Source organism: Epinephelus fuscoguttatus, linkage group LG1 (assembly GCF_011397635.1).
Source record: "Epinephelus fuscoguttatus linkage group LG1, E.fuscoguttatus.final_Chr_v1".
Lineage (NCBI taxonomy): Eukaryota > Metazoa > Chordata > Actinopteri > Perciformes > Serranidae > Epinephelus > Epinephelus fuscoguttatus.
Genome location: NC_064752.1, coordinates 37,349,336 through 37,376,046, shown reverse-complemented (window position 1 = coordinate 37,376,046; position 26,711 = coordinate 37,349,336). Strand labels below are relative to the sequence as shown.

Here is a 26,711-nt window from a genome sequence, read left to right as displayed (position 1 = left end):
CTTCTATCATGAAATGAGATGGTACTCAGCTTGTGGTGCTCAAAGCGGCAAAAAATACATTTGAAAAACTCAACAGCAATGTCTCTTCCATAAATCATGGCCCAGTTACTCAAGATAATCCACAAACCTTGTTGTGAGCAGTTTCATGTAGGAACTATTTTCTTTCTACCATATCACTATGCAGAAGGAAGCATGCATCTACTCATGGATGAGAGGTTTGTGCTTGTGACAGCGTAAGATGTAAACCATAATGGTGTCCTCCTCAGCTGAGCTATAACATTAGTGTGCGTTTATCTACAAAAAGTAATGCACCAAAATACATATATAACCCCTGCAGTCATGAGCCAGTAGTTCATGTATAACCCACATAATTGGGAAGGCTATGATCAAGTGAAGTGAAGTACTCATACCACATACTCAGTTCAACAACTGCTGCTCCATTTATTTAACAAAAAAAAAAAATGTGTCAGAGGTTTAGTATTTTCAGGATCAGTATTTTTGTAATACTGTCCTGACCTTTTGTATGAATAATCAAAACGTACTTAGTTTGAATTATTGTTTTGTTGACTTCTACAAGACATGGTTAATATGTGTCCAGGTCAGTGTGTCTAGCTAGCACATGATGCTCTGTCATGGCTGATAGGATGGGGATGGGGACATTTGCAACAGCTAAGCAGCCATATCAAAACAGACCACACAACAGTATTTTCCAACATACACAAATCATTGTTGGGTGCATAAAAGGATTCATTCAAGTATATAAAATTATCAACTGCTGTCTGCTACATTGGCATATTGATGCCATTACAAAAAATGGAGTCTTACATCTCTGAGGACATTTGCAGGCTCAAGAATAATCACACACACTGTAGAGAGCAACTGTTAATTACACAAGTTAATCAAACCTGCTGCCCTGCTGGGACAGACCTGAACATAGAAATTAATGTATTATAATTACAGAGCTGTGGTATGTTGTTTTATACACATGAACAGGTAGGTGTATTTCTCTGGCTTGTCTCTCTCACAGAAGAGACAACACAAAGACAATGTGATTAATTGGGATTAAATAATCATCTCCATGTGTCAAATTTCAATTAACTAGCACAGTGTGTGTGTGTGTGTGTGTGTGTATTGCGTGGGAGATGGCAACAGGTCTGTGTTTACACAGCCAGTTCTCTGTGCATGGTGGTTACCATGGTGAAAGAGTTTTGTGGTTCAGTAAGTTCAATGTAATTTATCGCTACAGTAAAAAAAAAAAAAAAAAAAAAAAAAAAAAAAATCTGTATTTGCAGAGGTTAAGACCTGTGTTGCTTGTAGTGTACATGAAAGTTTTGACCGGCTGAAAGAGCAGATGACATCTCTGGAGCGAGAACTGAATTGATCCAGGAATAAACAGTCTTCCATTATTTGACCATGTATTTGAAATGAACCACAATGAACTCTATGTGGCTTATTGACTCTCTCTGGTGGTGAGATCTGGTAGTGTTTCAACACTACCATATCTGTTTCCTCTGTTTCAACACTGGCCATGTTCTCATAAACAATCACGCACATACTGTACATAATTTTATAATTGCCATTTTAAATATTGGCCAAGCATTCACTCCAAAAGCATTCAAATCATGCTGAGAAACTCTGAGGGGACATTTCAAAGTACCCGTATATTTAAAAAAACTACAGTCCTACCAGATATAGGCTGTGCCCTTGACGCTGGAAGAACAATAACAAGAAAAATCTTCTTAAAATGGATCCAAAATACGTTGCCATTTTGGTAATGATGTAACACTGATGCAAACATACAAAACAATGGCAATATATAGACATCATGGGCTGAAGGAGCTGCAGCATGCTGAAACTCTCATGCAATAAGTGGATATTTTTCACACTGTGTTTATCAAGTAGTTTGGCGCTGAGCTGTTGTTAGCAGGGATAATAATTTACTGCTGACACTCAAATTATATTCAGGGTGAAAAGTAATTGAAAGCAAGGACCGGCTGAGGTGCTCAGAGGTGATTATGTGTTTATTGGAAATGGCATTTATCTCACGGCATTGTGTGGAAACCTGTAGTTTACCAATTCACAAAACAGATACAGATTATTTTTTGTAATCTCAGCATTGTGGGTGTGGAATGATGTTGCTTGTTGGTCCACACTGAAATAACTCAACAATTGAAATTTAGGACCAATATCAAAGGTGTCCAGAAGATTAATCCTAACAATGCTGGTTGTCCATTGAGCCAGCAGATCATTTATCCAGTGAAATTATCCAGTTCTTTTCTTTCAAGTGTCACCATTGACTTGATGTTTTCGGGTTAGGGTTAGGGTTAGTGACATGTCTTTGAATAAGAGATGAATTGGCCAAAATGTTGAATGACCGAACCTAATGACACCCCCAACTTTTCATCTAAAGTAGTGCCATCAGTACCTGCCAAACAATGTGACATTTCCATCAGCCTCAGCTGTACTCTTAAATGTTAACACAATAACACACAAAACTAAGATGGTGGCAGTGTTAATTTTACAGCTTTTTTAGATTCAGTCGTAGTCTTGACACAAAAATGCTTCAGTCACTTCAGGCAAAAGATTTATCCTTCACAGTTTTAGTCTAGTTTTAACTGACAAAAATTCACAACATTTTAGTCATTTAGTCAATGTTCACAAAAATAGTAATGATTCAACTTTCTTTGCGTTTTTATTGGTTAGTTAAAATCAGGCAGCCAGAATCTATAAATACATCAAGCTGTTGTCACGCACTCTTTGTGCGTATACCGGTAGGAGTGGTGGAAGGGTCAAACAAACACAGGACCTTCCTCCAGGACACCAGTGTTTGTGTTATTTTTAAGAGCATTGTCACAGTGTGTCTTTTTGTAAACCTAACCTACATAACTTTACCCTCCAAAACCTAACCTGCCTAACATTACGCTAAGTACGTTACAACAACACCCAACCATGTTTATTTTCCTAACCCTAACCTATGTAAGTAGGTTTTATAAATATATAATCCATTTCACACCAAACAGCCTACTGCTCCTTGGATCTCAGATTATACAAATGAGTAACACTCATTCTCATTTGTAGTACATGAGTAACACTCTCCCCATCCACACTAAGAGAGCATGTTTCCATTAGATTGCAATGTTTCCATTATGATAAACCTGTAATTATGGTGCAACTAGCGGTCACCACTAAAAGACTGTAGTTGCATTAAGCAGCTTTCAGGTGTGATGTAGTCATGCAGGTGAAGCAGGGTGCTACTGGACCTTGCCAACATTGCCTAAATGCTTCATAGGTGAACAGACAGCTCATCGTTGTGCATCATGAATATTTACACTCAATAAACAAAGTACTGCACAATAAAAAGGGCAATGGAAAACAAAGTGGAGTTAATAATCTGTATTAACTACTATAGTACTGATACTACCGCATCTATGTGAATGGGACTTAAAATGTCAGACAACTGAATTTTTGGGACAAGTACATGCAGATGTCCTTTTGTAATCATCATTTAAAATCTATTTATTCAATAGTTATTAAAAATGTGATGGTCAGAGTGCCCTAAGAGCTCCTCACTGTTTATCTTGGCTTTTGAACCTCCACCCAGACTCATATCATTGACCTCTACACATTCAAATATACGAAAACCATATTATGTTTTACCTTATGCAGATGACTGATTGTTTTTTGTGTACCTATTCATCACCATCATTTTGAAATACATAGCTCTTGTCTCATTAACTTTATTCATAAAGCACATTTTCTGTGTTCATCATGTAATTAAACCTTTTAAAATGTAACTGTTTGCATCTAGATAACTTAGTAATATTGCTAGTAGCAGATAGATTTTTAACTTTTCATAGAGTAAATTTGGGTTTTAAATGTATCAACCTCTCCAAAGCAAATGTGTCACCTATAATGAATAAACTAAAACTGACTTTCATATACTGCGTGTTGTGATTACTTCTGGAACATAAATGGCAGCTTTGAGTATAAGAAAGGACAGTAGAAGAGATACCCACACACAAATGTAACTGGGCTAGAAAGCCACAAGGTCTACAGGCTGAGATCAATGCAAAAATAGTCATGTGTATTCAAGACATCCATGCACAAAAAAGGGTGCTCAAAGTGCAAAAAATGTTTGTCTATTGTACTGACGCACCCATGACAAATACTTTTGTTGCCCTAAGTAGGCGCAGGTTCACCGCAGCCCTTAGACTTTGCAGCTTTGAGTATAAAACATTATCAGTCAGTGTCTGTTCAAAAAGATTTATAGAGGTGGCAAGGCCAGTGGGAGACTTATTTAACAATCCACATTGCATTACAATCATCAAACTGCTTCAAGGACGGGAAAGGACAAAAAGCCTCTTTCTATTGTAATATGACGAACAGCACAGTTCATTTCAGGTGACCGACTAATAGTGATAGCTGATATTAAAACTACTAAAGATGATAAAGCATGCAGTAGAGAACTTAAGGACAACTGAGTAAACATCAGTATCAAATAACGTATGTAACTGGAAAATGCTGAGACACATTTTGCTGTCTAAGAAATATTTGGGTTTCTTATATAATATTACAAATATTCATAAACCAGTAATATACTTACAATACTGAAACAAAAATGAGGAAAGTTATAAACTTAAAAACTTCATTTAAAATGCTGTTGGAGTGTCCTGCACTGTTTCGCCAACAACAATCACCTTGAAAATATCTAACATAATCGGATCATATCATTATCAAAAGGCACTTGAAGGTTATCAGTGCTTTTCGTAAATCCAGTGCGACACTAGTCTTGACCAAACAATTGAATGAGTTTGACTTTTGAGTTTTGCTGAAAAAGCAAACCACATCAGGCACATTCATACAGTTAATACAGATAAGGGGAATAACCCAGGAGTATATAAGAGTCCCTTAGTCCTCAGTTTGTTGTACAGAAGCAACATGGGCAAGCTACTTATCTGCGTCGGTAAGTGAGCTCCTTGCTCATAGAAACTTTTCAAACTTTGTTACTACACATTTTAATTTCATCTCATGCATAATGCAGATTATTATTAACAACTGAGCCTCTTCCTCCTCACCCTCTTTAATTCTGTCTCCTCTCTCTACAGGACTGGCTCTCCTGCTGCACGTGCAGCTAGGTAATTATATCCTTAATTCAGTCAGTGTGATTTGTTCAGACGCATTTCAGTTGGTAACATAATGTAAGAGCAATTGTTTCATATGTTGCAGGATCATCCTACATCCTCTCCTGTTATTTCACTAACTGGGGACAGTACCGTCCCGGAGCAGGTAAGTATTTCCCCACCAACATTGACCCATGTCTCTGTGACCACCTCATCTATGCCTTTGCTGGAATGGACGGCAACATGATCAAGACCTACGAGTGGGACGATGAGAAACTCTACGCACAGTTCCAGGCCCTGAAGAACGAGTTAGTACACACAAATGCTCAAAATAATAGTGTGACACTCATTAATAGGGATAAGTGTGCACACAGATTAAGTGTGAGTGGTTAAAGAGATTGTTTTTGCTTCTTGCAGCAACGGCAACCTGAAGACTCTGCTGGCCATTGGTGGATGGAACTTTGGTACTGCTAAGTAAGTCATAATGAAATGAAGACCAATACTCTCACCAAGAGCAGCACAGGTAGAAGCACTCTGACTGTCTTCCTGTCTCCAGGTTCACTGCTATGGTTTCCTCTCCTGCCAATCGTCAGACTTTCATCAACAGTGTGATCAAGTTCCTGCGTCAGTATGAGTTTGATGGTCTGGATATCGACTGGGAGTACCCTGGCTCTCGTGGCTCCCCACCTGCCGATAAGGAGCGTTACACCGTCCTGGTCCAGGTTGGTCATATTGCTAATCAAATTATGGCTAAATGAGAATTTGGGTTGTAGGATAAAATAAACAAGCTGGCATTATATTGTGGTTATACACTGTACATAGGATTTTATTTTTTAAAGGTCTTGTGTAGGATTTAGTGACATCTAGCGGTGAGGTTACAGATTGCAGCTATCTGAAACTTAAAACGTGAATGGCCCTTTCTAGACACAGTGTTTGGTTGGTCTGCTCTGGCCTACAAGGCAGACTCAGTGGAAGAGGATCGACTCCATATGTAGATATTAAAGTCTGATTCTAAGACGACAAAGACATAACATTTTTGAGTTTCAGGTAATTTATACACTAATGAAAATATAGTCCATCTAAACCTTTCTGGGATTTGGCCATGAACTCTACCCATGAGATTTCATAGACTTTATATTAGGTTATCAGTTTACAGTATAGTCATCAAATGCCTTTGACACAAAGGCTATACTCTAAAAATCCATCTCAAACATATAGCAGCTGTAACTGCTTTTCTTTCCTCACCCATCTGTAGGAGCTGATGAGTGCCTTTGTGGAGGAGGGCAAGAAGACCAACCGTCCCCGTCTGTTGCTGACTGCTGCTGTCTCTGCTGGAAAGGGAACCATTGAGTCTGGATACCAGATCGCCGCTATTGGAGCGTAAGTACATGAGCAGGCATGTGCAAACATTACCCTCACATTTGTTGTACAGAAGACAGCCATTCCTAAACATTAATCTCCACATCTTGTTTACCAGTGTGCTGGACTACTTCCACGTCATGACCTACGACTTCAATGGTCCTTGGGAGCACACCGTCGGAGAGAACAGTCCTCTGTACAAGGGCCCCGCTGACCAGGGATCCATGATCTACTTCAATGTGGTGAGTAATGGCTCCTGCTGTAAATTTATAAGAATTAGTTGTGGAACAGGTGCTCACATCGACCTGTACGCTCTCATGTGTAGGACTATGCCATGAACTACTGGAAGAGCAATGGTGCCCCAGCTGAGAAGCTGCTGGTTGGTTTCCCCACCTATGGTCACACCTTCCGCCTGGCTTCCTCTAACACAGCTGTGGGAGCTCCTGCCAGTGGACCTGGACCTGCTGGACCTTTCACTCGTCAGGCTGGCTTCTGGGCCTACTATGAGGTTTGTGCTTCTTCTTCTGAATCTATGCATGCATATACTTTAAGACAGGACAACCTACGATATGCACATGTACTGTGTAGATTAGTAATCTTAAATCTTTCCTTCCCATCAGATCTGCACTTTCCTGAAGCAAGGAGCCACTCAGGCTTGGGACGCCCCCCAGGAGGTGCCATATGCCTTCAATGCGCAAACCTGGGTTGGATATGACAATGTTAAGAGCTTCACCATCAAGGTATTTTGTTACATTTCATTATTTAAATTCCTGTCACAGCATTATATGTTTTAAGGGTATTTAACACTTGTTTTCACCTCTCATCCACTCTACAGCTTGACTGGTTGAAGCAGAGTGGTTTCGGTGGAGCCATGGTGTGGAGTTTGGATCTGGATGACTTCAGTGGCACTTTCTGCGGCCAGGGACCATACCCCCTGATCAGCACCATCAAGGCAGCGCTGGGAACTGGACGAGGTAAGCATGAAACACATACTGTATGTATACTCTGGTAATGAACATATTAAGACTGTTTCCATCTTTTTAATTCCCTTATTTCTCTCCTTAGCCTGCTCTAGGCCTTCTCACCCTGTGCCTCCAGTCACACCAACCCAGCACCCTGTGCCCCAGCCTGGCCATAATGTCAACCCACCTGTCAACCCAAATGTCAACCCAGGATCTGGCTTCTGTGCTGGCAAGGCTAACGGAGTCTACCCTGACCTAACCAACAAGAACCACTTCTATGAGTGCAACCAGGGACAAACCTATCTCCAGCACTGTGCTGTCGGCCTGGTGTTCGATGACAGCTGCAAGTGCTGCAACTGGGCTTAAACATCCATGGTTGAACTTTTTACTGGTTGTTCTTAAGTAAGGAGCGGGGTCAAGTATCATGTAACATATGACCATCCAACTAAGGCCCATTCATGAACAGCTCTGTAACATCTCTCATTGTTCTAACCTAAATGAATATCACATTTAAAGCAACTTCAGATCTCTGATGGGTTTTTTTGTGTGTGTGTCTTGTGTCAATCTGTAAAATCATAAAACCACAAATCACTGAAGCAAAAGGAGTTATTCAATGCAGAATAACTTTGATCATCAAACATGGGCAATAAAAATGCTTATTTATCTATTAACTCCTCACAAAAATAAAGACAAATAGTGATGGTCACTGCAAATAAAACCATGACAGTTTAGCGTAAAAAGCTGAAGAATATAGTAGCGGAAAGACAAAGGCAACAACCGAGGTTACAATTAGTACATACTCTTATTGAAACACAGGCACCTACCTACTATTTTGGATAAAATCTTTACCATGATTGCTATAATTTATCAACATAAATTCCGTCTCAATATCTTGTCTTATTATTACCATGTGGTTCCATTGACTGAATAAGATAAATTAAAATGAAAGGAAGATAAAAGGGAAAAGCACCACCTTTTAAAACCATAGACTGTTTAAGAGAATGACCGTATCTACCATAACATCACCCACTGGTTTGTGGACTCCCACTTTGAAGTTTGGCTATCACCATCTTGTTTTTTGGAGCCAGAAGTAGACATACTTGGATGAGAGGGTGGAGCTGAGGAGGAGCATGGAGTGGATCTGATTCTCAGGCTGTAGTGACACCTCTTAAACAGTCTGTCACTTAAATATGCGTAACTTTAAGCTACAATACAGTTTAAAAGGGTGAGTTATATAACAAATTACATCCATACAGTTGTCATAAAGGGGGAAATTAGCTGGTTTCTTCGTTTGTTTTAAGATTATTTTTTTGGCTTTTTGGCTTTATTTGACAAGGCAGCGCTAGCGTGAAAGGGGGTGGGAGAGGGGACGACATGCAGCAAACCCCCAGCTGCTGTGGTGAGAACATAGCCTCAGTACATGGGGCACCTGTTCTACCAGGTGAGTTACTTGGCACCCCTAAACAGTCTTTTTTACCAGGCTGTAAACATGTTTATTTCTGCTGAAAAATTGGGCATTTTAAAGGGCCAGTGTGTAATATTTGGCATGGTTTATTGTCAATCTGAATCTGAATCCGAATATTCTACCCATTAATATGTTTATACAAGTGTATGATCGCTATAAAATAAAATTCGTTTGGTTTTCGTAGCCTTATAATTATGCTTTTACATATATATATATATATATATATATATATAGCAAGGGCCTTGCTTTAGAGAGATCGCCATCTTGCGCCGCCATGTATGTACGGCAGACCGAGGGGCCAATCCAGCCAGCCAGACAACGCGTTTCACGTGTATAAATGAACCAACGAAGACAGCGGAAGGAAGGAAGAAGGAGGAGGAAACAGCAGAGTGTGTTAGTAGTTCGTCGATAGAGAGTAGTGAAAAGTTGTTTTAGTTATAAAGTTTGCGAATGGACCACACTTACCACGCAACAGGAGAGAATGAACCCGAACCGTCATCTGTGAGGAAAAGAAGACACAACTTCACTACTTGTGATGCACTCTCTGCGGCGCTTTCCCTCCTGTGATATATCTCCCTAACGATGGTAGCAGTAGCACCGAATCCCATTCTGTGCATTCAGCCTCTCTTCTCGCCCGCTCAGCATCAAACACATGGAGTTCCTCATCTGTCTCTGGGTCTGTGTCCGCTACAAGAAACTCTTCAAAATCGCGTTCAAAGTCGTCCATTGCAGCTACTATAGTCCGGAGATATTGCTAGGCTAAATAAACAGCTGAGCTCTGTTTACCGGCTACGCTGTCAGTCAGTGTGCGGGCTGGAGATTGGTGGAGCAGAGAGGGGAGGGGGGTCCCCACTCGGTATGGTAAACGAGTATGTGTGTAAAGCTATGAAGTGTGTCTGTTATGCTAGAAGAGTCTGGGAGGACTGGGAGGAGAGTTTGGGATGGAGTGGAGTGTTACCGGAGTTTCTGGAGTGCTCAAATAAACGGCCTTTTTCCCGAATGCTCCTCTGGTCTCCTGCTCGTGAGGGATTCATTACAATATCGTAACATGGTTTAGATTTCTAAATAAACATTCACCTCGTCGCTAGATAGACCTACTCCTGAAAAACTCGTGCGCAAGGCTTTTTGTCCCTACGAGGCCACTGTCATTTACCCGACGGGAGGGGTGAGCGAGTGAGCCCTGCAATCTAGAATTTGACCACTGATGTCACTGTTTTCAACCCATTTTACACACTGGCCCTTTAACACGAGGGTCTATGGAAAATGATTTGCCTCTGGAGCCAGTCAAGTGGCCACTCAAGGAACTGCAATTTTTGGCACTTAGGTCCTGGCTTTATTTTTTATCCCAGGATGTTGCCACATGATTAAACTTGAAAACCCAGGGTCATTCATAAAGTTTTCCCTCCAATACTTAAACAAAATACTTAAAAGAAAAGTATTGTTATAATATATAATGTGGCTCCTACCATCTGTTTTACCATATACAATATGTTAACACATTCAAAGTAAATGTAAAATAACAGCACATTTTTCACCAGCCATCCAGTTTTTGAGCAGCATTTAGATGGATTTTAGATTAGATATACTTTTAAAGCCATTTACTTTTGGTTGGCATTGTTTCCTCACATTTTAATAGAAACATTAATTTGTAATGTGTTAATAGACAATTACAGTTTAAAACTAGGTAAACATGATACTGTAGGTCATTATCACAGAGACAGTTATCAAAACAGTAACAGCACAGCACCATAGCTTTATTAAGTTTTTTGCTACATATTCCAAAAAAGCAGAACCAGGTTTACAACTCATACAAACATAACATACAGGACAGCAGTGATGGTTCCAAAGAAAGGTAAATTATTTGTTTTTGAAATGACAAAATGAACTTGTTTTATTTTCTTACGTGCCAGTATGATTAAAAATTAAGGACCTCTGGAGAGGCAGGGACATTCTGGTCTTGCAGTATTTTTGAAGACTTAACTTTTCTGCAGAACATATACTAAATTGTCATTCTTTAATGATGCTTTTGTTTCAGTCTTTAAGTTTTAGGCTTTGTGTTCTCTCTTCTTGTATGATGCAAAAGATATGCAGATGACAGACTTTCATAACATATTTAAGTGTATGTCAGTAAAGATTCTCAGTTATGAGAAGAATTGGGTATAACGCATTTCTTTGTCACACGTTAGAGTACTTTGATTACTTTTTGCAGTAATGAGTAACCTAACGTGTTAGTTTGCTGTTTGAGCAATCAAATACTTGAGTACATTTTCTACAAGACATCAGTTACTTCCGTTACTTCTAGAACGCTGGTCCTTCAGCTCCGAAACAGCAACGGCTGTCTTTTGGTTCTAATAACGAAGATAATATTAAACCTATCAGTCTGAAAAAAGCCACAAAGCTTGTGGCTAGCTACATGGTAGAAGAAATGCTGCCATTGTCTATGGTGGAGCTTAAAAAAAGGTGGAGGAGGACTCACTGATGGACAGGTCAGACTCAGGACTTGCATTATGCCTGGTACACACTACACAACTTTTTTGCCCGTTCTGAATATCACTATGTCACATTACATGATTGTGGAGTTATAAAATTGTGCCATGACTTGGCCGACAGACATGACACATGATGGTACTCACCAGTTATCCCCGGTCGTCTTTCACGATGTGTGTGATGTCATCGGGTTATTCTTGTCCTATTTTTATTACTTTTAATATTATTTCAGTCACTGTGTCTGTTCATGTGCCAGCCGAAATGTTGTTGTAGTCACCTAAAAGCATCAGCAGATGGCAGGAGCTTCATTTGAGGTACCGTACGTAAACATTCAAGCTACTGTATCTTCCACAAGTTCTTACAAATGTTTCACAATAAAAGCCTATTTAGAAAATGGAGGGATTCTCTCAGCTGAGGTTATAAGGGTCTTTTAATTTGAAAGAAATTCAGGAAGTGCTCAGTTTGAAATGACGGCACAATTTGTTAACTTTATGAAGACAATGGAGCGGCTAAAAAGTAAATATATAGAAACACAGAGGGATTAATAAATAACGTACTGTCTATAATGTAGTTTGTTTCAGCTGGAAGCTGGGAGCCTCTGCAGTTGTGGTGAGTAAAAGCCCCGCCGCTATTTGTTAATGTTATTACTTTATGTCTGACCGTGAGGATGTACCATTGTTTGCTAGCTTGATGCTAATGACAGTAACGTTAACTCAGCGGGTTGACAAAGTGCCTCTGCTGTTTCACACCATCATTTCCCCCTTTTACTCTGTGTGGTAACATCCCTAGAGGAAATATTAAAAACACTGGGATGTTGTTGTCATACAGTTGTCTACAGCAGCCGATCGTTCTGTGTTTCTACTGGTCAGAGTGACGGCTGTGATGGGAGAATTGGATCTCAGTGAAGGGCAAGTGGTCCATAACTTTAATTTTGGAGACAAAAAAATGTAGGCTTAGCGCCCTGTGGTCCATTGCCCAATAGGAAATGTAGAATACTCAAAAGTACTTTAAAAGTGCTTGAGTTACTTTACTCAGGGAGTAACGCAGTAAAGTAACTGGTTACTTTTTTAAAAAGTAATGCAGTGGTGGGGTAAAAGTAACGCAGTAAAGTACTTTGATTACTTTTAAAGTAACTCTTACCCAACTCTGGTCATGATAATCATAAGTGCTTTATCTTAGGCAACTGGACTTGCTTGCGTTTCTTGAAGACGTTTCGCCTCTCATCCAAGAAGCTTCTTCAGTTCTTAATGACTGGTGCGGAATCACAGGCCTTAAACTCTGTGTGGGTGTGAACAGTCATTGAGGTCTACGATATGACTTATAAGTTATCACCCACCTACAATGCAGTCTTGGGATCCCTCCCCACCTGGTCCCATCTAACCCTAACGACACACGTGGTAGCCAGGTGGGTCAACAACTCATGTGACCTCAATGACTCTGTAAGGGTTCACACCCACACAGAGTTTAAAGCCTGCGAGTCCACACCAGTGAGTTAGAACTGAAGAAGCTTCTCGGATGAGAGGTGAAACTACTTCAAAAAATGCAAGTATGTCCAGTTGCCTTTGATATAGCACTTATGGATCTTTCAGGTCAAACACCAATAAATCTGATGTTTAGGGATACATTAAATTGCCATTAGGCCAAAGCAAGGTAAAGCCAAATCAGAGAGTGGTCAGATAAAAAAATATAAGAATCTCGGTGGAATGGGAAGAATATAACTTAACAGATTTTATAAATAAGATCTGTGATGAAAAGCAGTGTTGTAGTCAAAACCACCTAAACCAAGACAAAGTCAAGACTAAGACCGGTGTGAGTCCCACACTGCATGCCACAATGTGGAATATGTAGGCACTCCTCAAACTGATTTGACAGACCCACATTAACAAAAAATCACCCACAGAAACCAAATGAAGATTTCGCTTCATTCACCCCTTTTATCGCCATACTGTATATATGTTTGTATAAATGTTCAATTAGAAATGTCTTCATGAAATAATGAAAAGGCATTCCAGAAATTAAATTTATGTGTGGAAATGTTCCCTTGTTGTCTATGAGCAAACAAATACAGACAAATACTAAGGGCCTGAAATTAACTCAACACTCCATTTTTGCAAAGGCAATTTAGTGAATACCCTTCATCTGTGGTTTTGACCAGTCTTGAATTAAAATCCTGAGTCCTTGAGTAAACTGAGTAAAAATGAAGGTCTCAGTCTTGTATCGATTCACATACAAGACTGAGACCTTCAAAAATTGGTCTCAAGACGAAGGCCGATCCCGAGTACCGCAACACTGAAGAAAAGAATACAGGCCGTCTCTTGATTTTTGTGTGTGGGAGATGACCAGCAGGTGGAGCTCTTGAGAGGATGACAACAGGAGCCTGTCAGCACACATGGTAGGATTTGTACTATGAGCAGAAGAGTTTAAAAGCAAACTACGATTACCGCCTGACACGTAGACGTAATCTGAACACATTTAAAGATATCTGGTGAAGGTACACTGAAAAAAAGAATTTAACACCATTCAGGCCCACTATAGGTGAATTTTATGCATTTCAATCTCCAAGCCACAAACATATGGTGTCATAAAGTTGAACGCCATTAGGTATGTTAATGATGGGTTAGAAATCCTGAAACCCATAGAACAATAAAGACAAGAAAGCTTAACACAAACCTACCATCACAGCAGTGACTTTTTTAAATTCATTGATAGCAGCAGAACTTTCAGTAGGTAGCTCCAGAGGAAACTAATATGGCAGTCTGTCTGCTTTTTCATAAGCACATAATTATACTGTATGTGGGTGTTAAACTCTGACCAAAGCTGACTGGTCGAGAAGACACATGTGTTAGCACATTCAAAGCACATTAAAGCCAGGAGCTGTTTGAAACATGTGCTGCGTATTCCTTCTGAAAAGCTGACACAATCATCACCTTATTTGATTAATCTATAGTGCAATGGGTGTCATATGTAACATATCAATGTATCTATCAGTGATCTGGAAGTTACACTTAACATTTGATTATCATTCATTGACACTGCTCTTCTTCAGCTACAGCTTCTTTTGAGAGTAGCATTCTCCTCGATGGATGTCCAGGTAGGGACGCCATTCCTCAGAGGGAGAACACAACGACTTCAGACGCTATAGAGAGTATGGTACAGTTAGAGATAATGGGTAATGGAAAATCTCAGATAACTTTAATTTCTCCTTGTATTATACAAGAGATTGTGCATACCTTCCAGAGGCTTCCCTCTGCTCTCATCAGCTTATACAAAGCAACAACAGGGATCAAGATAAGGGTGAATGCAGTCATGCACCAGCCCAGAGCCAAGCCCCAGTCTGGGTACTGGATATTTCCATAGGCGGGGGTCACAAAGGCTATGAGAGACCAGACCAGGATCACCTAAACAGCAAAGTTTTTAGTGAACATAACATACAGTCATATTACAGGCATACAGGGCCTACATAACCAGAAATATTTACTGCAGGAGCTCTCTCAACCACCTCACCTTTGGTTTTGCTAAAATTGCTACAGTCTAATGTTTATTATCTTGGGGATTACCTTTTGAATTGCTGCCCACATCTCATATTTCTTCAACTGACATGACAAACATTAAAGGGACAGTTCACCCCAAAATCAAAAGTACATATTTTTCCTCTTACCTGTAGTACTTATTATCAATCTAGAGTGTTTGGGTGTTGGAGATATCAGCCATAGCGATTTTTTTCGTCTTCTCTTAAATATAATGTAACTAGATGGCACTCGACAACTCAATAGCAATGTTTCTTTCCAGTATTCAAGATAATCCACAGACCTTGTTGTGAGCAGTTTAATGTAGGAACTATTTTATTTCTACCCAACTGCACCGTATCACCGTGCAGACTGAAGAGTGCAGGCCTTTAACAGTATAAAGAATACAAAAGGTGTCTTGAGAACTAGAAATTGTATGTAAAAACAAGTAGTGTCTTTTAAAGGTGATATTTCTACAGGGCAATGTACTCACAACAAGGATACAGGGGACAATGAAGAACCAACAAGCTTTCCACCACAGCCAGAACCACATGGTCTTTTTTCCAATCATCATCTCAATGTCTTTAATGAGACGGTTCCCCCCTGCAATGCATGAGAAGAAAATGTCAAGACTGAAATTAATCAGCAACTACAGGATGGATTGCAAACATATGTACAGACATTCCTGCTATGTATTCATGCTCCCCAGAGAATGAACAATACTAACTTTAGTGATGCTCTAACCAGCAGGTCAGATTTTGTTTGATGGATTGGCATACAATTTTGTACAGACATCCAAAGCTTCCAAATTATACATCATAGCTATGGGGTGCCGTTTGTAAAGTGTCTCACGCTGAAAATAACATCAACATTTTGCCACATTTAGCTTCAAACAATGTTTAAAAAAGTATTGTGATTTTTTTAACGTCACCTTTTACCACATTTACAGCAATATTTGTTAACTTAGAAATATATTAAATAGTTAAATCTAAATATTAAATGTGGCACCTAAATGTTAAATGTTAAATCTAAATATTAAATCTAAATCTAAATGATAAATATAAATCTAAATATTAAATCTAAATCTAAATCTAAATGTTAAATCTAAATGCTAAATATAAATATAAATATAAATATAAATGTTAAATCTAAATATTAAATCTAAATCTAAATCTAAATGTTAAATCTAAATGCTAAATATAAATCTAAATGCTAAATGTTAAATCTAAATGTTTTGGGTGATACTAAATATTTAGCTAATATGCAAATTCACACTGCCGGTCACCGGAAGTACCAAAATAAAAGCTCGAGATGGTCAGACTGTTTATAGAATCAAATAACGAATTAAAACCAACTTATCGGGGGAAATGGACACTTGAACATACATTAGCGTGATAATAACTACCTAAAATAACAAGAAACGTGTTTGGAGAAATTTTATTTGACGTGTACTTTGAGTTGTTAGTGTCCCTTCGGAGGGATTAACAACCTAAGCTAAGCTAACAACCGTCAGTTCTTAGCCCCGTTAGCAGTGTCTGTAATGACTCATTAACTCTTAAACGGTCCGTGAAAAAAATATTTTTTTCCAGCTGATGTCTTTGTTACAACATGATTGAGCTAGCAAAGCAGTTTTGTGTTGCGATGTGTGGTATTTATTCAGTTTTGGGAAATCACGATGTCTAGAAAGCACCAGTGGCCGCAGCAGCAGCAAAGCTATCAGGACGTCATCTGTTAAATGTCTCCCATTGTCGGATACGACATTAAACTACTCAGTTAGCTCAATCATGTTGTAACTAAGACATCCGCTGGAAAAATATTTTCTTCACGGACCGTTTAGAGTTAGTGAGTCATTACAGACGCTAACGGGCTAACAGCTAACAGTTAGCCCGCTAATCTACGATAACCATGTTATTAATTTCAGACCGTGATAGTAATGTTTGTTCAGTCATAGTGTTTATAGGCTTTACAATCACCAGATTAGTCTAAACGGTGATACAGTGACGTGAAAAACGTGAGATGTGCATATATATATATGTTGCTAAACTCCGCTGGTCTTCTACCCGGAAGTATTTGTAAACAACAAGGTGATTCCCTCAGAAGGGACACTAACAGCTCAAAGTACACGTCAAATAAAATTTCTCCAAACACGTTTCTTGTTATTTTAGGTAGTTATTATCACGCTAATGTATGTTCAAGTGTCCATTTCCCCCGATAAGTTGGTTTTAATTCGTTATTTGATTCTATAAACAGTCTGACCATCTTGAGCTTTTATTTTGGTACTTCCGGTGACCGGCAGTGTGAATTTGCATATTAGCTAAATATTTAGTTTCACCCAGAACATTTAGATTTAACATTTAACATTTAGATTTATATTTAGCATTTAGATTTAACATTTAGATTTAATATTTAGATTTAACATTTATATTTATATTTATATTTAGCATTTAGATTTAACATTTAGATTTAGATTTAGATTTAATATTTAGATTTATATTTAGCATTTAGATTTAGATTTAATATTTAGATTTAACATTTAGATTTAGATTTAGCATTTAGATTTAGATTTAATATTTAGATTTAACATTTAACATTTAGGTGCCACATTTAATATTTAGATTTAACTATTTAATATATTTCTAAGTTAACAAATATTGCTGTAAATGTGGTAAAAGGTGACATTAAAAAAATCACAATACTTTTTTAAACATTGTTTGAAGCTAAATGTGGCAAAATGTTGATGTTATTTTCAGCGTGAGACACTTTACAAACGGCACCCCATACATAGCAACTTCAGTGATTCCCTGACTTTTTCTCTAGCGCCACTATGGGGTTGACATTTCTTGTTAAATGGATTGCTGTGAAATGTGGCACAAACATTCACGGTCCCCAGAGGATCATTTGTAGGAACTTTGATCTCCTGGCCATCTTTTCCAGTGCCATAATGAGGTCATAGTTTGAGTTTTTCCCAGTACTTTGGGTCATGACCAAATACCTTCAAAACTACAAAACTAGTGCTAATTAGCAAGTGTTGTCATACTAACATGCTAAATTAAGTTGGTGAACATGGTAAGCATTATGTCCACTTAACAGCATGTTAGCATTGTCTTTGTTAACATGTTAGCATGCTGATGTGAGCATTTAGCTCAAAGTAGTATTGCCAAAGAGCATGGATACCAAGAGGCGAAGCTCAATAGAACACCCCACAGCAACAGCCCATGGTTTCATCCTACCGCCACCATTTTGGACTGTCAGCAGACTGCAGCAGACCCGCTTGCATACAAAAACACACAAACAAGCTGAAGTATATCGCTATTAATTATGCTTACAATGCTACTCACCTCGTGATAGCTTGGTCACAGCTGCTTTTTCATGGTTTTGTAAAGCAAAATATAGACTTTAAAAAAAACAAAACGAAGAAAAACAGCCTAGATGGCATCTCTACATATTACATCCACTTATGAGAAGATTAACTTAATTACTCAAAATCACCCCATAAGCCAATCTACCAAAAAATTAAAATAAAAAAAAAAATTCAATATTTTAACTAGAAACACATTAATGGCGATGTCACATAGTCCGGAATAAGGATTTATTTACAGTTTTTACAGTAAGGGGACAGTAATAATAATAATAATAATAATAATAATAATATAGGCTATTTTAATATGATATATTTTAATGCTAAAGCAGTACTCAGTTCAGATATAATGGTCCAAGAGGCCATATATATATATATATATGTATATATAGATATAGATATATACATATATATATATATATATATATATATATATAACAAAACAAAACTGGCATTTACTTTTTTCCTGGCAAAAAATCAACAGAGCTTCGCCTCTTGGTGTCCATGCTCTTTGGTACTGCTGGGCCTTACATAGTCAAGTTTAAAAATGAAACTATATATCTATCACCTGTTTCAACTCTTCACTAGGAATGAATAGGTGTAACGTGAGTGCCACAGAGAGCATAGGAAAGTCTTCAAGTATTTAGAAACTGACTAATTCATTGCTGGTTTTGGTCTTTTCATTGGATTTGTATATCCACAGCCTTATCCTTTAATTCAACAAAATTTAGCTAATTTGGATGACAAACATTGTTGACAAAAACAGTAACAAAAGACAAACATTGATGATGTTGTGAAGTACTGTCGGATCATGGGAGTTGTCACAATCACAGATGAAAATCTATCTATTGTGACTCAGACAGAAATCACGTTCAGATTTATAATGTACTCAAGTTTGTAATGTTAATTTACATTATGTAATTTCACTCTAAAGAAATAGCCACAAGTAAGCTAACGTAACATCACCTTGCTAATTTACCGTTAGATGAGTCGACTATCCATACACCTACTATAGCTAACTTTATGTGATGAATTCAGTCTTTGGGTGGCCCAGTGCTGTCACCATTGGTTAAAACAATCATACTGAAAGTAACTTTATGGGCGTGTTGAAATGTTATAACATTACAGTACACATTCTGTACACACACGTACATGTACGCATGAGCCGCACATCAAAGTAATAAATGAGTTCTCTGCTGGATTACTGTGTTGCAAAATGGCATGCAAAAACAGGAAAACTGTCATGAGGCAGGAAATAAAATGCTGTATTACTGTTATTGAGTCAACTCTTTGACACTGTTTCCTTGAGGTCAAAGCAACAAGAGGGGTGAATTTGTGTTTCCTCGGATTGCTAAGGCATGACCCACTATACTCTCCCTGTGATTGGCTATATTTGTTGCCTTTTTTGATTGGGTTGGTTAGGTTTGGGCAAGATGATTGGGGACTGGTTAGGGTAAAAATATCAGGGTAAGCCATTCTGGGGCAGAGTGAGGCAGAGTAGGGCAGGTCAAGCCTTTGCTATCCAAGCAGAGTAGAGGGGATATGATGCCACTGACAGGTAATCAAATGAATTGAATCAAATTACAGATGTCTCTGGGTTTTAACATTACTGGAAATATTTGGAATAATGTATGTATACATCTCAACAAAATATATTATATAGGTGTAGTCGATTTAAGAAATGTAGAAATGTAAATACAGCCAAGCCAGTGAAACAATTTATAATGTTTGGTTCATCAAATGTCACATCATCAAATCACCATATAGTTTTCAGTTATATTTACCATATATGTAGCAGAAGCCAATGATCTCCATGGCAGCCAAAATTAGCATCACCCAACCGGTAGTGAAGTTGTCTATTAGAGTCACCCAGTATATTCCTGCCTATCCCAGATGCGTATACACACACACACACACACACACACACACACACACACACACACACACACAGAAAAAGAAACACTGTCAGTAAGCAGGGTAATAATATCAGACAGTTGTGACTGGGTAACTGTCATTAGATCAGCTGTACCCTTGTGACACATGGCAGGCCCAAGAAGAAGATAATGGCACATGTTCCTATTGTCAGTAAGGCACGTCTGGATTTGAAGAATTCAGGGAAGGCATCAGACAGGCAGGTGGTGGTCACCTCTGAAGGACAAGAACAAAGATGAGAATCACTGAGCCAACTGAACAACTTGAGGCCAAATGGGAAACACTAATTTGTTGATGTTAGGTTGATATCTGTATGTATGTAAGTTAGTGTTATGAAATGACAATCTCACCTAAAAGTGTAAACTGAGAGTCCAGGCCAACAAGGAAAAGCATGAAAAAGAACAGAGCGGACCAGAAGGGGGAAATAGGAAGCTTAGTCAAAGCGTCTGGATACGCGATGAATGCCAGGCCGAAACCTGCACAAAGATGGAGAAACAAAGTGTCAGAGAATATATGGGAGCTTTTTCTCTCTTTTTTGGTGGGGGAGAGTAGGTAATGTTATAGATGACTGACCTTCCTTCACCACTACCCCGATAGGCTTTCCATAGATGTGAGCCATATGACCTAAAATTGAAAAGATGGCAAAGCCTGCAAACACACTGGTACCTGGGAGGAGATGAAAACAGTTAAGTCAGAAATTTCCAACATCTATACATAGTGGCTTCAATAACCTAATTTAGATACCTTGTACTTACAGCATCATATTGTTATATCTTTAGCTCTGATGATGATTTTCTTTTTTTCTCTCAGTAGTTAAACATTTTTAAATACAGAAATATGACATCAAATAGTGCTTCAACTGAAATACTGTTTTCCTACCATGATTAAAGAGGGTTACAATAACTGTGTCCAGGAACATGTTGTTGTGGAAATTGCTATATGAAGCAAGAGCCACAGTTCCACCCGAAGCAATGGCGAGGGAATACAAATTCTGAGCTGCTGCATCCCTCCAGACCTAAAACATACCAACATGTCTTCAAAGAGTGATATGAGACATATTTTGCAAACTAATGCTAATCTTTTTAGCAATGCTGGTGGCATGAATTTAGGTTGTTGCCATGAAATTTGTACAGACACACAGTCATGGTTCCCAGATGATGAATCCCTCTGACTTTGGTGATGCCCGTACTTTTACTCTAGCAGAAAAATCAGATTCACATTTGTGATTTGTGAACTGTCAGAGGGATTGCAATTAAATATAGTAAACTCATGTCCCACTTGGAATGAAGTTTGAAAATTGCGACCCCTTAACTTTATATCTGGCACCATCATTGGTTCAGCGTGTTAATTTTTCCAGTACTTTGTTTTATGACAAAACGCCTGCAAAACCAATGACATTTCTATCAACCTCCGAATTGTTAATTGTCACTGACCTGAAATCAGTAGTAAAACCTTTATGAGTGCAGAACAGAACAGAACAGGGGCAAATCGCTTGCCAGTGTGACACATTCACAGGCACTCAAATGCATTAATATATGCAGTGGGATCATCTACCACAACAACAACAACAACAACAAACAGAGTAGGAAACACACAGAGTAGTAGTGTGTGTGACTTGATTCTCTGCTCAGGATGCCATTTCTCCACTACATCTTTACATAACAAATAGCTGTTTGCTGCTATATTCATTTTCTGAACGTAGCATTCAGCTCCTTAATGTGCCCATTTCATCAAAATTCATATGTTATTCCTATGGTCTAAGACATACAACATGAATTCTCCCAGTTCAAAAAACTAGAGAGCTAAAACTGAAATTTGTGATGCCATTAAGCATGAAGTCTGGAGCTGCTCCACTGACAATGAAAGGGAAGATGTTATAGACGACACTGAGAGCACCAGGGCAATGTTCTGGGTATCTACATTTTCTGTGTCACAACTGAGAACACAACCATAGAATAAAGCTTATTCTGGTACGGGCCCAGCACCACGAGAACTCCTAAGACAGCTTAGATCCCTCAGTTGTACTTTTTGCTCCCTCTCGTTTAACACCTGTTTTAGTCCCGACAGCACCTGCCCCACAAGGACTGGGTCGTCCCCTCTTGAGCAAATGTGTGGGGCATTTCGACACGTGAGGACATTGTCACTTTGAATCAGTGTTAATTTAACAACTAACTATTTTGTATAAGTCTTGAGATGAAAATGCTTATCCGTTTTAATCACATTTTAGCCTTTTTTAGCCTTTATATTTTTAGTCTAGCCTTTTTTTTTTAGTCAATGAAAATTCAAAACATGTTATTCATTCATTTTCCATAGTCGCTTATCCTGTTAGGGGTCACGGGGGGGTTGGAGCCTCTGCAAGCTGACATTGGGCGAGAGGCGAGGTACACCCTGGACAGGTCGCCAGACTATCACAGGGCTTACACATAGAGACAAACAACCATGCATGCTCTTTATTATTAAATAATTATTAATTATAATCCTAACAGAAAAACATTCTGTGGGTCCACAAAATCAGTCTCCCCTTCACTGTCTATGGAGCTGCTCCAGACTTCGTACTTGATGACATCACAAGTCTGAGACTCACTTCTCTGGTTTCTGGCTTTGACAGGGAGTTGCTCATGTTCACAAATATTAATTGAACATTCTTTTTTTCAAGGGAAAGACATACTGGAATTGTTAATTTTAGGTGGTGTTCCCCCTTAAGCAGTTAAACATGGAAAGTTGGGTCCCTACCTCTATCTCAGTCAGTTTAGTCAGATTGGATTGGGAACCAATGAAGAACTCTATTCCATCTCTGGCTCCCTCTAGTGTCACCCCTCTGATCAGCAGGATCAGAATCACCACATAAGGAAAAGTTGCTGTGAAATACACAACCTGGGGAGACAAAAACATTGAATTCATACACTGAGGATGTGAACTGACCACACAGCAATGCAACTGCCGATGAATATGGGTGCAGCATATTACCATTCCTTAACAAAATGAATGTATAAACCATAGCATGTATACTGGAGGAAGAAAGGCCATTTTTACAAACTGTGGACAAGGACTTGCTATGAGGTGGATGTTGTCTTACTTTGCCTGATGACTTGATGCCTTTGATAAGTGCTGCAGTGACAAGAATGGAGCTCAGCAGCAGACAGAGGGCCAAGTGCCAAACTACTGGTCCTGTTTCATGTAGACCACTGGATCTCTGCAGAGCCACATGACTGAGAAGGAAAGACATATGTCTGTACAGCCACAGCGGTATGACAAGTGTGTGTATTTGTGCTTGTTTGCATGAGTGTGTGATTCTTACTCCCAGTACTGCTCACTCGGGCTCTGCACTGGCACTGTGATCATGTTGGATGAAGGACAAGTGCTGTTTTCCTGAGTCCAGCTGGGCACTAAAACACCACTTACATTGCAGTACACTGTAAAGGAGAGAGGACCAGTGAATGACTTGGTTAAAATATCAGTCCATCTGATGGATGTATCCATGTATTAAATCCCAAGAACCAGTGTTTGCATTAGCCCACATAGGTCTGTGAGTGTAGCTTATGGTCAAAAGAGACAGATCCATATCCACCAAACAGCAGATTGATCCACAGCTCATTGAAATAATTTTAGAGTAAAAAAGCACCTATGGGTGTGTTGCTGCAGTTACTGTCAACATGTCTGAGGCAGCTGGACCACGGCAGAGCAGACTGGAAGGAGGCGAACATGTAGTACAGGCTGTAGGCGATGATGACGTTATAATAAATCGACCCCATTGTGTTCACACTGACCATGGAAAGACCGACACCTGGGGAAGACAATGTGTGATAATGCACTTATAATGACAGGGTTCTTATACATTAATATACAGCAGCATCAAAGTGTGGCCTACGACAAACTGAAATGCCTGTGGAAAACTGCCACACCACCCAGCCGCAGTGAAATATCACACTTTGCCAGTGCTTGGTATATTTTGGTTTTAGTGCCCATAGTATCTCTGTAGTTACGGTGTTGTTTCTGGACACAGCACCCCAAAGAGTCCCTTGTTTGATGGTGGACGAGAGGTAAGTACTGCTGCTGGCAGTGGGTGTCAGTCACGTTGGTCACTGGGGTGAAAAAGGCAGTTATGGGAGATGACTTGTGTGCAGCAATAGTAGACTGATGCTTGACATAAGGTGCCTCTCCCATTTTTAAAATGCCAAACATTTTACTACGTAGTCCATATTTAGCATGGCCCAGGTCCTAGACTTTCTCAAGTCATGCCTTATACCATATGAACTGGATATTATTACATGCTATTTTCCTGGCATAGTGCATATTTACACACCCTGTCAAAGTAAAAGCTGCACCTCAGTGCAGAGTCTGACGTTACCCACGCGGAGAACACATAACATCAAATCATGTGACTGATCTGCCCAAACAATTTGCATAACCAATACAATTTTTTTTTCAATTGATGTTAACTGAACCATATACTCTGTTGTACAGGTATTTGTGAGGCAAATGTCCATGACTTCTCCAGGCCTGGAAACTGCTATTCTCAAATTTCATGACTTTTCCAATATTTCATGACCTTAAGAACCTTGTGATGAGTTATTTGGCAAACTGTTTTACTAAAACATGACTCAACTAAACTTTCAAACCACAACTGCCATTTTCTTTCCTTTGTCTTTTCTGTTGAGCAGAGGAAGATCCTGAAGCCATTATTAAAATATTACCATAGGCTATCCTTTACTAATATAGTGACGAACACTATTGACTTAGATTAAATATTGACATGTTAGTTGAAGTTACCAAAACTACCAAGCGTTATGGTTCCAGGTTCTCATATGTGAGTGTCTGCTGCAATAACTAGCCATGGAAGTCTTACCCCTCTTTCTGTCACTTTATGAACTAAAGACTCAGTTTGTTTTGAAAATTAATCAATACATTAATCAACAATAAGAAACCACTGACAGTTTAAGTGCTTTTAACAATAACTCAATTAAGTTATAGGAATATCTCTCACACTAATAGTTGAGCAAGACCAAACATCAGTCACATTTCATATCCTGGTTTTAAGCATCACAGCCTTTAAAAGTATCCCACTGATCTCTCAGGCTTTACCCTGCAGTAAAGGAGCTGCTCTCCACATGTTGACTGGACCTTGACTGCAAAACTGGCCGATGGCACTTTCCAGGAAGAAAAGAGGAATTCCACACAAAACCAGCATCAGGAAATAGGGAATGAGAAAGGCACCTGCTCACAGGGATAAAAGCAAGTTTTCGTGATGGTCACGTTAGTCACAACACGTTAATTGTAATTGATTCTCTAAACACTGATGGCAAATAATTACCGCCGCCATTCTTGTAGGCTAAGTATGGAAATCTCCATATATTTCCCAGGCCAATAGCAAAGCCTATCATAGACAGCATGTACTCTGTCTTGTTGGTCCAGTTTCCACGCTCAGGGTTCTCATCGCCATCATCCACCAGAGAGCTCTGCTCAAAGCACAGTTTGAAAAACATCTATAGTATGAGTTAACCCAATAATAAATCCGAAAACCCCACATATAATAATTGCTATTAACACTAACAAAGGTTCAGTTCTATCAAAATGTCTGCTATGAAGAGAATCTATACAAATATCAATTGATACAGGATTATACAGTCATTACAACATCACTGTAAGTCATTGAGACACAAACACATAGTGGTGAATGAAACACATCATTGGATACTTTAAGTATTGGGAATCTTTTACATTAGCTTTGTCTGATTGTGGTTGTGCATCAAAATGGCTTTCACAGCTCTGTGTAATTACAGGGGAATTTATGACCCTTTGAATGATAGGCTACCTGTCACCAGCTGTCACTAATGTCAGTCGTCATGTTTAACAGGGGGCTGGGTGGATTCAGAAAATGTTTGAAAAGATAAATCCAGTCCTCAAAGGCAAACGTGTCTGTTTACATGTCTGTGGTATGATATATGGGCCAGAGATCATAGCGCAGAACACTGATCTACTAATATTAAGCTATCACTTCTGTCAACGATGTAATGAATGACTATTTTTAGTAATGTGCTGAGGTTCATTTTTAACTTTGTAAAAAAAAAATACAAAATTCACAGCCTATATATAAGAAGGCTATACAGTTAGTTATTCAGTTGTCCTACCTGATCAGGAGCAGGATTCTTACAAAGATTAGAGCCATGTTTCCACATTTCTTGACTGCTTCAAATGGTTTGGAGAAGAAAATTCAAATTCAAATCCAAAACTAAAAAAAAGAAAAAAAAAAAAGAAACCCTACCCTACCATGAGTCACAGCAACCAATGATCGCTGTCAGACAGACAGGTTTTTCATCTGGAGGTGAAATTGTCTACACTGTAAAATGTGTTCAGAAGATCAATTATCACTGACTTGTGAGGCTTTTGATAAACTGCTAAATAGGCCCGACTCAGCGTTTAATGACTCTGTGAGCTTGGCTGCATTGTACAGTAACAATAAACAACAATAGGCAGAACAAAAGCCACAGTCACCACCACTCTAAACCACTGGCAAGTAGGTAT

General features: G+C 38.9%; 2 protein-coding genes across 2 annotated transcripts; one reads left to right on the top strand and one right to left on the bottom strand.

Moving 5' to 3' along the window:
- The first annotated feature begins 4,839 nt into the window (after positions 1-4,839).
- On the top strand, positions 4,840-7,960 carry LOC125895874 (acidic mammalian chitinase-like). Its single transcript, XM_049588053.1, has 11 exons — positions 4,840-4,963; positions 5,106-5,135; positions 5,227-5,428; positions 5,538-5,594; positions 5,677-5,842; positions 6,376-6,500; positions 6,598-6,721; positions 6,805-6,987; positions 7,100-7,219; positions 7,315-7,453; positions 7,545-7,960. Exons 1-11 carry the CDS (start codon positions 4,939-4,941, stop codon positions 7,805-7,807), a joined length of 1,434 nt encoding a protein of 477 aa, XP_049444010.1. The 5' UTR covers positions 4,840-4,938; the 3' UTR covers positions 7,808-7,960.
- Positions 7,961-14,037: 6,077 nt separating this feature from the next.
- LOC125888812 (sodium- and chloride-dependent neutral and basic amino acid transporter B(0+)-like) lies at positions 14,038-25,672 on the bottom strand. The gene is made up of 14 exons (XM_049576430.1): positions 25,501-25,672; positions 25,272-25,403; positions 23,812-23,973; positions 23,488-23,602; positions 23,266-23,398; positions 22,923-23,063; positions 21,069-21,204; positions 20,763-20,855; positions 20,540-20,665; positions 20,287-20,405; positions 20,042-20,141; positions 15,393-15,502; positions 14,624-14,791; positions 14,038-14,529 (listed from the first exon to the last, which is right to left on the bottom strand). The coding sequence occupies exons 1-14, from the start codon at positions 25,670-25,672 to the stop codon at positions 14,440-14,442; spliced, it is 1,797 nt and encodes a 598-aa protein (XP_049432387.1). The 3' UTR covers positions 14,038-14,439.
- Between the last annotated feature and the right edge of the window lie 1,039 nt (positions 25,673-26,711).

Coding starts and splice junctions, on each gene's coding strand:
- LOC125888812 (XM_049576430.1), bottom strand. CDS start 25,672: ATGTTTTTCAAACTGTGCTTTGAGCAGAGCTCTCTGGTGGATGATGGC. Junction 25,404..25,500: donor AGCCTACAAGAATGGCGGCG/GTAATTATTTGC, acceptor CCCTGTGAGCAG/GTGCCTTTCTCATTCCCTAT. Junction 20,142..20,286: donor GCCTGCCATGTGTCACAAGG/GTACAGCTGATC, acceptor CATCTGGGATAG/GCAGGAATATACTGGGTGAC.
- LOC125895874 (XM_049588053.1), top strand. CDS start 4,939: ATGGGCAAGCTACTTATCTGCGTCG. Junction 5,429..5,537: donor TTCCAGGCCCTGAAGAACGA/GTTAGTACACAC, acceptor TGCTTCTTGCAG/CAACGGCAACCTGAAGACTC. Junction 5,595..5,676: donor TGGAACTTTGGTACTGCTAA/GTAAGTCATAAT, acceptor TCCTGTCTCCAG/GTTCACTGCTATGGTTTCCT.